A 13,009-nucleotide genomic window follows, 5' to 3' on the forward strand; every position below is an offset into this window, starting at 1 on the left:
CAAATTCCACATTTGCCTTTATCTATGCTGGAAAACTCTGAGTAGCCATTAACTGCACTCTCTACCTGCTTTTTGTTAAGCAGTAACGTAACCAGTGATTCTGCCCTGTAGCCACTCGTGTAGAAATGAATTTGAGCTCAAACTCCCAGTAACTGCTACCTCACTCAACCTCCTCTGTAAAAGAAAGCAGATAGAATTTATCATACACCCCGTGACTCCACACACACACTTCCAGCTTGACAGAAAGATGTATTTTCACACACACACAGCCCTCTGCCTGCAGCGCTGCTCTGCACAGGCAGGCACTGCCACTGCAGGTGTTGCCCACCTCCTGCAAGGAGGAGCGACAGCCCCTCCAACCACGGTGCTGCACGGGGGCCCTTTGCTTCCTCGCCTAAGGTTTTATTACATATTTTTTGCCTATTTTTTTCTTCTGGAAACACATTTTTTTCTAGCATTGGAACAGAGGCTCTAACACATTACTGGTAGTCCACAGAATCAAGTATTTTTAGTTTCTTTATGGACTCCCATCCCTCATCTCTAGCTTAGAAAGGATACCAGCAGACCAATCTGCAACTTCCTTGACTGCTGCTAATGACGATACCTACCAGTACTCCACAGTTTGGGGAATGCAGAGCTAACCAGAAAATCCAAATGATCAGTTCACACTACATAAGCCAATGTCTTAATAATCAGCAATTTAAATCAGATAATTCAGTTATCTGAAACAAATTCATCTTAGCAACTGTCTTCATTGAAAAATAAATGTCCATGATCCCATATTTTAAAGCATGGATTTGATTCCAAGTGGTCACTGAGCCAAATGGGTTGGTCATGTCACTCTTTAAAGTGCCTGTTCCAACAAGCTCAGGAAGCATCACAGAGAGAGAGTTTGGCAATCCATGGCTGCTACACAGCAGCAGGGGAGCGCCAAAAGCAGCTTTCAATCCAAACAGTGCCCTTCTCCTGGCACGTGACTGCTCGGCTGGAACCCCGGTTCTGACACATAGGAAGAGGGAGAGATTAGAAACCTGTCTGTAAGAAATAAGCAAAGCAAAATCACTCCTCAAGCAATTCAAACCAGTGGTAATATGTGGGTGGAAGGGCCTGGGAGTTTAGACTACCCCGAGGATGGCTTAGATCCAGGTCTCAGCTGTAGCCGCCTCTAAACCATTTCCGGTTCTGCAGGAGATACAGAGAGGCTCCTTAACCAGGTTCAAAGCACAGGTGAGGAGACCAAGTTTATTAGGTGACAAGGACTATTCTGGGAAAGATGCCACATAAGGAAATCTGAAGAGAAGGCAGAATATCTATACCTTCCAAACAAATGTCCATTCAGCTAAGTCTGATAAAGCTTCCCCGGGCTTCCCCTGCCTGCCTGTTGCCAATCTATGCATGGCAGCCCCAAGAATCAGCCTGAAACCTCTCAGTCTCCTCTGGAGGCAAATGGATAGGGACATGTGTTCCCTAAAGAAGAAGGGGAGGAGGGGAAATGAAACCCATGAGTTCTCAGGGGGTCCCTTGTTGCTGTTGCAGTGCAGGAGCTCGGCACAGCAGAGGGACCTGGCTCATCTTAATGTATCTGAACAGTTCTCAATGGCACCAGCTGGAATTTGATCTACTGAGCATCTTGTGTTAAATAAGAGCGAGTACTGTTTAGTTGGGCTCTGTAGCATGTGTTTTTCTGCATACAGAAATGCGCAGACTGTAATAAACTACTGAGGAAGCCAGAAAAGCAGAATTCAAAGACAGTGACTGGGCTATCTGGTGCATCTAATGCTGAAATACTCCCAACAGAGTGAAAGCTGTTTCTAACAGAAGAAAAGCCCATCTTCCCCCCACTCTCATCTTCAGTGGTGGTGCCTGTGTCTCCCTGGGGGAGAGCTGACATTTTATTGTACTGAGATAATTTAATGTGTCATACAAAACCCTGTGAGTCAGCAGCTGAGTGTGCAAGAGGGATGCTGACTGCTCTCAACAGGTTTGGTAAGTCCTCGGTGAACACCTCCTTACACTCACCACATCCCGAACATTTCCTTTTCACGTCTGCCCACACCCCTCCTTCCTTCCAACACAGGCTACCACACTGCCATAATGCTGAGGAGCCAATTTTCCCAAAAGCCTGCATTTGGGAGCACAAAGAGCACTGAAGAGATTATCTTAAGTGTTTCAAAAACTGACCTCTGAACTACAACTTCTCTATGAATTTTAGTTCAACCAGGAGTGAAATGAAGCCTAACAGCCCACAGCAGAAGTACAAAATTTGTTTTGAGAGGCAGACAACAGCCATTCATTCATTCATATGTCCAAGGAGGATTAGATATGGGAAAGTCTATGGGAGATGAGCTAAGGTTCGGCCAATTTGTTGGGACTAGCACCTCTATTCTTGCAGAGAAGGCCATGGTATTCCTCTAAGTCGTGTGCCTTCTGGAGAAGCCACAGGTATTCTTAAACAAAAGCAGTTCTGTTCTTCAGCCACATGTTTGAAAGGAATCAGTTTGCAAGTGCATCAACCACAGCCACCTTAACACAGGGCACAAATGTCACATTGTGCATGCAGCCCACTCTGCCAAGAACCACTGACAGGAATCCGGTTATAGAGACCAACGTTTGGAATAAAATAATAATTTTTAAAAAAATAAATCCACAGAATTGACACACACAAGGAGCCAGACTGTGCCGCAGCTGGGGATCAAAGTGTGCCGCAGGCTCTGATGTAGAGGACTTTGGAGGAGAGCAGTGCAGGGAGGGGGGCCAGGACAGAAACCTGAGAAGCTCGTACTGCACAGAATTACAGAAGGCCATTGCAGACAAAAGAGGAGATGAGCGCTCTGAGCCCTGGAAATTCCTGGAAGCCTGAGGGAACTCACCTGGCAGTTTGGGCCAGGCTCTCTAGAGCCTGGATAAGAGCATCACCATCATTCCTCAGGCTCTCTGAGTGCTTCTTGTTTGAAGTTATCTGGAACAAAAAGAAAGAACCATTATCAAAGGCTTAGCAAAAGATTCTTCTCTGTCATTTTTGTGGGATAAGAGAGAGGGAAACAAGTTACAGCATTTATTATAATTGTAAATGGAATGTGACATTGAAGAGACCCACAATAAAGTCCCTTTTACTGAATTTTAGGCAGAGACCATCTAAAACGTCTTGGCTTAATTAACAATACTCACCCATGTTCTGAGTCCCTGTATGTGTGCAAATTCACATATCACAGTCTGCCAATCCTGATTTCATCCTTAGTATCAATGCAAATACAAGCCCCATTTAGTCTGAATCCCCGGGATATCTTGGAGAGGCAATTATTTTCATTTCTCACTTCAGGGAAAAAGAAACCAAGCTTCTACCAGCCTTCAGATCAGGACGTGTGGGGTTTCTCTGAGAGAAGCCAGGTTAAAATCACTGCAAAGTTGGTAATTGCATATGGAAATTTTTCTTGCCCCTCATCAGTCATTAGGAGTTACCTGCACAGGGCTGTCACCCACAGAGCAGGGGGCTGAGTGACCAAAGCTATATGCCCTTTTGTGTCAAATGAATCCTGATTGTAGCTGATTTTGCTGCTGGTGTGGTTTATTACATGAATCTGCAATGACTGGCTTATTGTTTCTCCAGCCTTAAGTAGTACAACTACACAGCTCCAAGCAGCCAGGCATTTCCTGACAGTTAAGCAGGTGAATGGGAAGGTCACGGAACATGACATGAAGCCTCATGCACTATAGCTCAGACACTGAGTACTCGGCAGCTTGCTGAAAAGCTCTTGTATCTCCAACAGATTACTAAAAAACCTGGTTTGCATGTCAGTTCCTGCTTGCAAAGGTAAATAAATCTTGGCTGAAGAGAAAGGGAAAGGGGAGGAGCAGAGCAGCTGATTATTTTGATACTGGAGGAGTTAATGCTTGAAACTATGACTTCTAATCCCAAAACCTGGCAAGGACTTGTAAGCTTTAGCGTGCTGCGGCTGGCCCTATTTACCATTGATCCAGCATCTGGGCAATACGCCTTCACATCCTCCTCTTAAATCACAACAGAAGCTGTATTTACAGCTGCCATCCCACCATAATTTATCAGCAGTGATTCTGCAACAACAGTGTCACTGCATCTGTAATTGTAACACCCTGTAGTTTGGCAGTTACAGGGAACCGGGACCTGCCTGAAGTACACTAAAACATATCCTGTATGTTGGAAAAAACCCAGTGATGCCATTACCTGAGCACAAATCATTGGTAAATCCTGACTACAGATCATTAAACCCTTTTACCCTCTTGAGGTTTATATCTGATTCTTTCAGTTTACATTTCAGAAATCCACTATTCTCTATTTGTTACCTGCTAGACACAGAAAATGTTTTGTAATCTGGGTTCTGAATGTGAGAACAACACCACATGTAATAGGAGCAGTACAGGAGAAAAGTACTTTCATCACAAGACATTGCTTTCTGTTCGTAAAGAGTGCTCATGCCTCTACCAAACATTTCCCTGCAACTCCTGCAGCTCACCAGCCACTGCCACATTCCTTGCACTTTCCACATTCATGCCCCTTGTTCATTCTGCACACTTTAAAAAGCTGAGAGGTCACAGGGGAAGGAAGGTCGCTAGGACTGAATCATGCTCCATAAAACCACCAGGTCAAATAAAGGCTACAGATATCTCTCATTCTACTACATCCTAACTTTTGGGTGCTGACATTTGTACAACCCTCACAGTCTCCTCACAAAATAGTCAATGGCATCCTACAGAAAACATTCAAAACATGCTCAACTATAAAATCTGGTATGAAGAAAAAAGTTTAATTCTAAAATGATTTATTTCAAACAATAACAGCCCAAATGAGTCACCGGGTCTGACTATAAGCCTGCCCATGCTGCAGCATGCCTTGTGTCACTATTAAGAACACATTTCTGTGCATACAATGCATTTGAATAGAAAGGATTAAAATGGCTTTATATGCACAGAAATTGTAAAAGACTGAAACAGAAACACCCATGAGATCATCTACACCACCTCCCTGTTAGACTTCACCATGCAGAGCAGCTTTCAGCCACAAGCAATGGGCTCCCATGGCATCCATCCAGAGGGGCTACTCCCCAGGCTAACAAAATGCTTCAGTAAGATCCTTTCAGCAGTAAAAGTGGTAGCATAAGGAGGGAAAGGATCAGCATGAGCTGCCTCCAGTCCATCTAAATTAAGTATAACCCAAATTTAGAATGTATTTTCTTGAGAGTGCCAACTACCAGCTTCATACAAACCAAGGGGTGTTGGTGAAGAACCAACCTGTCCAGTTGGCAGTGCCACCGGTGCTCACACAGAACTCACCCAGACCAAACGGGGCTGCACAGATTTACATGGGCAGCTGGGGCTTCCCCACCAGCTCTTTGTCACCATTGTCCAGAAAAATGGATGCTATCCACCACCAGGCACTCACTCCATGGGCCTGGGAGGGGACCAACTCTGTAGTAGCAGGAAAATTGAGGGCTGAATATAGGGTGAGCTGCCAGCACCCAAGAGCCAGCTCAGCCACAGCTGCCTATGGTTTCTGTCAGCACTCCCATGCTCTTACTGCTCTGATCACTGGCACTTATTTGCCCTTTATCTCAGTCTGAGTAGATCTGATTGCTCCCTGAGCAACTGGAAGGTCTCTTGCATATGACAGATTACATCGTGCTTCACAGGAGACTGTGAGAAGTATTATCTGAATCACTGTTCACTTTCAAGATGAAACTTTACTCATGTTTCTTATTTAAAAACTGTTTCAGTCTCATCTTCCTTTTGTGCCATAGATTATAATAAACTATGACAGGACATAAAACCACCATTCACCAAAATTTGAGAAATTAATGTATTCTTCACTTTGTTATCTTTTTCTTCTACCCACCATTTCTGCCCCTTTTATCCACACCAGTTCTAGTTCTCATTCATTTGAGATTTTAACAACTAGTTTAATGTTCTCTTGTAATCTTGCTGTTTGTTAGGGCTGGCTACAACACAGATTCAATGACATAATCAATAGCAATTCCTTCAATTAACAATGTAATTAAATCTCAGTTTAGTTGTACACTCACTGCAATTTAACAAGAATTTCAAAATTACTTTTCTTTATTAAGCCTACAACCATTCAGCAGCTCTGCTCTCTTCTATCCTATTAAAAAAGGGTGAGCCATAAGGAATACAGTAGTTCATATATAACAATCAGTATTTCCTAAAATTCAAGAAAACTGTTCAGGTATTATGGTGCCGCTGAAGACGAGTGAAGGAAAAGTTATCATATAAAACATTTCCACTGGAATATCGACTTCACTAATAAACTGAGGAGTTTTGCATTCTTGTTCTAAGAAGAGATTTTTGCAATTCAAATTTCAAGAAAGTGCAGAAACTTAAGGGACAATTACCCCTGTTAAGGTTGGTTTCATAATGCTGAACTGCTTTCTCTGATTAGTTGTAAGTCACATTTTGAAATTTACAATGGAGATAAAGGACCTAGGCATTAAACTGCTCTCTCGCCATTTTTAAGAGAAAGAAATTCTTCTTTGTTGAGGTTTCAAGTGAACCATAAACTTAATGTCTGTGAAGTAAACTGGGAAATAATGCAAAAATAAGGAGCTCTGTATTTGAAAAACCTTTTCTTGGTTGAAGAAAGGTCTTGGGAGCATACTCAGCTGCACCTTCAAGTATCATCTTCTCAAATAAACAACTGCTGGAGATGTTCACCATTTGCACGCACGACAGATTCTTTTCTTTAAGCTACTACCATGTCTGTATACGCAGATACAAGCAACACACGTCAAACTGTACCTCTTTCTCACAAACTGTTTCTTTCTCTTTCCCAAACATACATATTTTAACCTCATAAAGTGATGCTTCCTTACTTTTTCATAAAAATTCAATATAATTAAGCTAATTACAGGTACTCAGTTCTTGCTCAACTTTACTGGCACAGGCTGAGAGCAGCCAGGTGGGTAAGGCAGAAGCTGCTGCGGGTTGATTTATCAGAACTACCAGACACTCAGAGGTCCAATGTCAGCGTTACCTGAATATTGACACATGCTGTGAATAAAGTATCACTTATCCCTTGTTGGAAGCTTTTCTGTAACTGGAACTTGTACCTCAGCTAATACTGCAGTAAAAACAACCATCAATATATTTCTTCTATGGACTAACTGGGACCCTATGTAGGATATGAAATATAATATCAAAATTAAGTTTTCAGACTAAAAAACATTTAAGAATTAAGTACACTCCTACTGCCCTCTAGACACTATTTCAAGTAATGTCTTCATAATAAGTGCTGTTCCTGCAATTTTAAATATGCATCTCAGACTTCTCATTCCTACGTCCACCTTTGACTGGCTTAAGGCACTGTCAGTAGGACACAGAGCCTTTCATCCCCAACCAAAGCTGCTGTTTCAAATGTCAGCGAGGCTGGTGGTGACTGAAAGTTGATGGCTATTCACAGCTGCTTAGTGTGACCTTATTCCCATTTTTTAAGGAACAAATGTCACGAAATATAGTGGAGTTAAAAACATTGCTATAGCTGATGTGACAGCCCAGCAAATAAGTCAATGGGATAGTAACTTCAGAAATGAGGCACAATGCCTGGGCTGGAGGGGAAAGCCTTTTAGTGTTGTGACCCATCTTATGCCTATCCCAGGGCATTTAATGGTACTTTTCCTCCCAGGCTGTCAGTGCTGAACTATTCACAAGCACTGCAGTAATCAAATAAATCATGTCACTTGGCTTGTCATTCACAACTCATGACGTGGCCAGAAATATGCAGCCATTCCTTCTCAATGCAGGAGCACAATAACCAAGCAAATACTGCAACCAGGCACTCATTTGGGTGAACTAAAACTAAGAGTTCCATTGGCTGTGGACTTACGAAACATAAGTGTTTATTTCATTATAAATTGCTCTCCAAACATATGCACTAAGCTGGCAGTGCCCAAAGGAAATATAATAAATGAACTCATCATTTCTCACGACGGATCAGGTGGGTCTGTCACTTCTGTAGGCCTGCACACACACTCTTACAAAGTAATGTAGCCCTACGTTTGCCTAACGAAGGCCCAGACCCAATAAAGCATTTGGAGCCTATAAAGTAGAGGCTGTGATGATGTCAGCCCCCAAAGAGGAATCCCAAGCAGGCACCCAGATACCTGCACAGTGCATGCGGAGTGCCGCTGCCAAACGCCATGGAAACCTCCTGTTGAGAGTGAAGTTACCCAATTTCACTCTTGTCTCTGGAGCTCAGGTTGGTAACACAGCCAGTGAAAGCTCATGGTCCAGACAGCACAGTCACAATGTCTTTTCCCAGTGCCCCCACAGCAGGCTGTGGGCTCCCAGGCTGTAGTCCTCTCCCCTTTTCTAGGCAAGTGAAGGCCACATTTTGTTGCTGCAGCACAGTTTCCACTGGGTGGGGAGAGGCCAGGAGGTTTGGATGGTTCCCACACAGGGAGTGAATGACATGGGGACTTGGCAGGGAGGCAACAGGCATCATGGCTCTCCAGGTAGGCGAAGTCAAACATGAACTCCCATTTACCAGGGAAGCACTCCAGCTATTAAGGCAATTTTATATCTGTGGCAGCAATTTTTTTAAATATAAAAGCAAAACAACTAAAACCAGCAACAAATATCCCAGATACATACAGTGGTCTTTTGTTAGGTGTTTAATCTGACATTGGTTACACGTGCTCTCAGCAGGTCTGTGGGATAGGACCCCCTAAAGCACTAAGGTGCAGCCAATTTACAGGTTGTTTAATGAAAATTAATGGTAACTCCTGCCAGGCTGTGCTGGTGTAGCAGAGGAACATCTGAGGACAGTGTGCTCACTAGAATGGCCAAAAGTTATTTTTGCTCTCCATAGTGTAGGAGAGCTCATTCTAAAAGGGTAAAAACCTTCCTGGTCATTGCCTCCTTTCTACTCTTCTCTCTACACATGGTTCCAGCTGGAGAGAGACAAAATGTGTGTGTGGGAAGAACAAATCAAGTTGGACAAGTTATATTTATGTTACTAATTGCCAAGTCATTTGAACAGGCCTGAGCAATGCTGCTGGACCATAAAAACAAGAAATGAAACTTACAAAAGCATGAGTGTTCCAGGTGTGCTTTGGCAAGCATATTGCAGTCAGGGATTGCAGACACATGATTTCAAAGACTTTGTGGCCTTCAGATCCTGCAAATACATGTGAAAACAAGCAGGTATCTGTGACCAAAAAAAAACCACCCCACACTACATCAGACAGCTTAGCTCTGATTTTAAAGTTCAAGAATCTTTTTTTCCCCCTCTTTATGGCTAAAATTTTTGTTCTATGGAAGTCAACAAACACCTTTTGATTTTGATAAGGCCAAGATTTCATTTGAGGTGTTTTGTTTTCTTCTAATTTGTGTATGTATGTGGAGGTTTATTCTAAGTTCAAAGCCATTCCTACGGATAACTTGGAACCATCCCGGTTTCCCGGCAGTCTGAGTGCCACACTGGCTGAAGGACTACTCACAGAGAGACAAGGAATGTCTCCCACACGATAGATAATTGTTAATTGATTTTGAATGTTTCTTGACACCTATTCACTTTGAGGCTATTCTCTGCCCTTCAGCATACACATTTTGCACACAGATGCATGCTCTGTGATTGTTGCAAAACTGTAAAATTACCAACTCTAAGGGGCATTGTCTGAACATAAGAGAAGATTTGTAAAACTGCAGGGTAATTATTGAACAGAAGGCGCTCTCTCTCTTGTTTGATTTTTAAAGTTTGGTTTTATTGCAAGTGGTGTTCTCAGCTTGCTTTCAGAAATGTCTCTATAATGTAGAAAATACCCATTACTGCAGTTTCCACCCTCTTTAATGAGTGAGTTTAAAATATTTGACTTCACAGAACTGGATAGGGCAACTTCTTTACATCCATTATATAACCAGCTGACCACAACAGCTTTATTAGCAAAAGTAAACTGCAGGTCTGTCTGCCAAAACATGGCTCAAAGGTGCTACAGGAGACTTCCACATAGGGCTGCAGTGTTGACAAGTTATGCATACTCAGAAGCCAGCCCAACATCTATATGACATTGGAAATAAGCACTTGCCATCCTGCTGCTGGTGATCTCATCTGCACACACCGGTTCATCTGTCACCTGCATGCCAATGACTCCCTAAGGTACCACTTCAGACCAGTTTCGCTCTGTCCAAACAATGATCCCAGCCAGCCTCAGATATCAGCTTTAGCAAAACCAGGCCACATACTAAGCTTACAGAAAACTTGTGAGCCCTTGATCACTCTGCCCACAGCTTCCAAGCTGCCTATCCTCACCTTGCTGGACCTGGTGAGACCACCAGCTCCCAGGTACACCTCACCCTGGTAGTCTCTTGTGACTTCCTCCTTACAAAAGAAACAGGGAAATCCACTGGAAGAATTTTTTATTACCACAGTTCAGATCTTATATTTATTTTCCTTTAGGAGCTGTTATAGAGGTTCCTGGTTGTCTTGGAGCAAAACAAACTAAAAACAGTTATGAACAAACACTAAAACAACACACAGGTTTTCCCTCAAGTTCATCATTCTCTGAATCTCTCATGTTCAAATATCCTTCATAGTCTCTCTCTTAATCAGATTTTCTCCTAAAATAGCTTCTGACAAGTACTCCTAATACTTATTAAATGTTGATTCCCATAACTCTTTTTCCAGTGACACTGTCTTTTATGGCCTAATAATACAATCTGTGAATGAGATCCTTGAATTTCAACATCGTCAACCCTTATGTCTCCCTGTAAAATCACAAAATAACCTAACTGCAAAGGTTTTTTTTGAGTTACATCAAACTCTCATTGATGTGCTCCATGGGTTAGGGATGACCTTCTTTACTTTCATGTACGTGTTCTTTTCATGTTCATCCAGTACAGCTGAATCGAGATCTTTCACTGACATATTTGTGTGCATGCAAACCTTTGCTTTTGCTTTAGTGAACTGCCTTATCTCAAACAATGACTGGTTTTCCATCTTATTTTCTCTCCCCCGTCCAGCTGGGGAGTGATAAAGTAGCATGGTGGGCACCTGGCATCTAGCTGGTGTCAGCCCACCACACATGCTTTGACAATTCAAATAATTTCAAGCATTTGCACACTTGTAAGGGTAAGAATCATTACCACAGAAAACTCATCTTCTCACTATTAGGAAAGCCAATGACATCCAGAACATATTGGAAAGTGCTGACCTTTAAATGGCAATTACCATACAGGAGAAGTATGCAAGCAACCAAGCAATTACTAATTTAATAAATGTTGTTACGTCTAAGGACACAAACCCTTGAGCAGCCACGCAGCAATGCTCAGGTGAACTGGGCAAACCCCCAGGAACAGCCAAGAAGTCTCAGTTAACTGAGGAATTTGAAGTTTAATGCATACAGCCTCCAAAAAAAATGATACCTACAGCTTGACATTGTTCCTTGTCCTGCTTCAAAAAGCTCCTCATAAAGATAAAAGACTACTATACCTTGATGAAGGCAGAGTGATGTGAGCAGATGCTGTCCAAGTTGTCTGTGCAATTCAAGTCCGACCTAGTATGCCCTAACTGTCCCTGAGCAGAACCTTGATATAGCATTGATCAACTTCCATGGAGGATGAAACTAAATTAGATGGCTCATGCTCACATTTGCCATAATCTGGACCTGAACACAGGACTCCAACAACTACACATCTCTACAAGTTGGCTTAATGATTTAGATTCACTATGCCAAAAAAAGCAGGAATATGATAACTTAAATTAAGAACTAACACAGATTATGAAAAACTCATTCATAAGGAAAAAAAAGAGTAACAAAATCTCATTAGAAAAATCATTCTGAACTATGATTTTGAACTAAATATTGAAGTATCAAACTTAGTTCCTTTGTATCCCCTGCAGACTTGATTTCCAGGGACACATGAAACTCAGACACGCTGAGGTTTTCCTTAAGTACCAAACGCAGATAGTCTTGCATATACAGGAGAAAAACAAAACCACCCCTCCCCCCTGCCAAAACCCAGAAAAATGCTCTGAAGATTTTTGTTATTGGGGCAAAAAAGGATCAGTATATTTATGGTTCATGTAAAATGCAACTAGGAATGTAAATGACTGAACAGGGATATAAGTCTATAAAACACCAATTTCTGAAGAAAATTATGCTTTATATAATGGTTCAATTTCCATAAAATTGTAAAAACTGTCATAAAAACAAATGGACTTCTGAAACTGATGCTTGCTTATTGTCATGTGACAGATGGCTCTGGCTGCCTGGTAGAGAGCAAACAGCTACCTTGTTGGTTCTCACTGACCTCAGAGAGAATCATTTTGGTCTGGTTTTCATTTAACAAGTCCAGTTGCATTTATGTATCTTTACAGCAGCAAGTCAGTCATCCATGTGTAATTACACAGAGGAGGTCAAAAGGAAGTAATAGTGATGAGCCCAACAGATGACACAGCTTGGCAATCTCAACAGTATTGCACTGTGTAAAATTACAGTGCACTGAAACACCAAATGAGTCCAGGAATACTTTTGTGCCCACAGAAACAATGAATTAGGACTCCATAACAAAAACAACAGCGATAGTCATTGGGGAATTACACTGGCCTCGAATTATGAATTGAATAAACAGGTTGCAGGTTTCAGAACTGCAAGTTTCACTACACAACCCATAGCCAAACATCTGTCTGTGTGAAGAGAGCCTATTTCTCATTGCTGACCATGGCAATATTGTTTTTTAGACAGCTCCTGTACCTATTCATAACCACACTGGGCTCCCAGTAGCCAAATACCAGCACAGTGATACTCGCTGGGTGTATATCTCAGAAAGCAAACATGTTCCAAACAAATGGGTAAGTAGCTTTCCCCAGGAACTTGAGTCTGCAATGTGTCAGCCACTGGAATAAACACTTCTCATTCTTGGTGCTCTCCAAAATTAAGAACAGATCCAATTTTTGATTTCCCCATACCCATCAGTGTCATTAAAGAGCAGCTGTTGCCGATTGACTGAAAAATGTTAGTTGTGAAAA

The 13,009-nt window shown here is 42.1% G+C and overlaps 1 protein-coding gene across 11 annotated transcripts in view; it reads right to left on the reverse strand.

The window, feature by feature from the left end:
• ULK4 (unc-51 like kinase 4) overlaps positions 1–13,009 on the reverse strand; it is a 252,965-nt gene that overhangs the window by 37,782 nt on the left and 202,174 nt on the right. For all 11 annotated transcript variants that reach the window (XM_042044411.1, XM_042044406.1, XM_042044404.1 and 8 more), the window contains one exon: positions 2,871–2,959. In XM_042044411.1, the coding sequence (XP_041900345.1) occupies positions 2,871–2,959 (89 nt within the window). The remainder of the gene's footprint in view (positions 1–2,870; positions 2,960–13,009) is intronic.

The sequence above is a fragment of the Corvus kubaryi genome, unplaced genomic scaffold, assembly GCF_017639235.1.
Source record: "Corvus kubaryi isolate FWS band 111438036 unplaced genomic scaffold, C.kubaryi_AGA036_p1.0 37398, whole genome shotgun sequence".
NCBI classification, from domain to species: domain Eukaryota; kingdom Metazoa; phylum Chordata; class Aves; order Passeriformes; family Corvidae; genus Corvus; species Corvus kubaryi.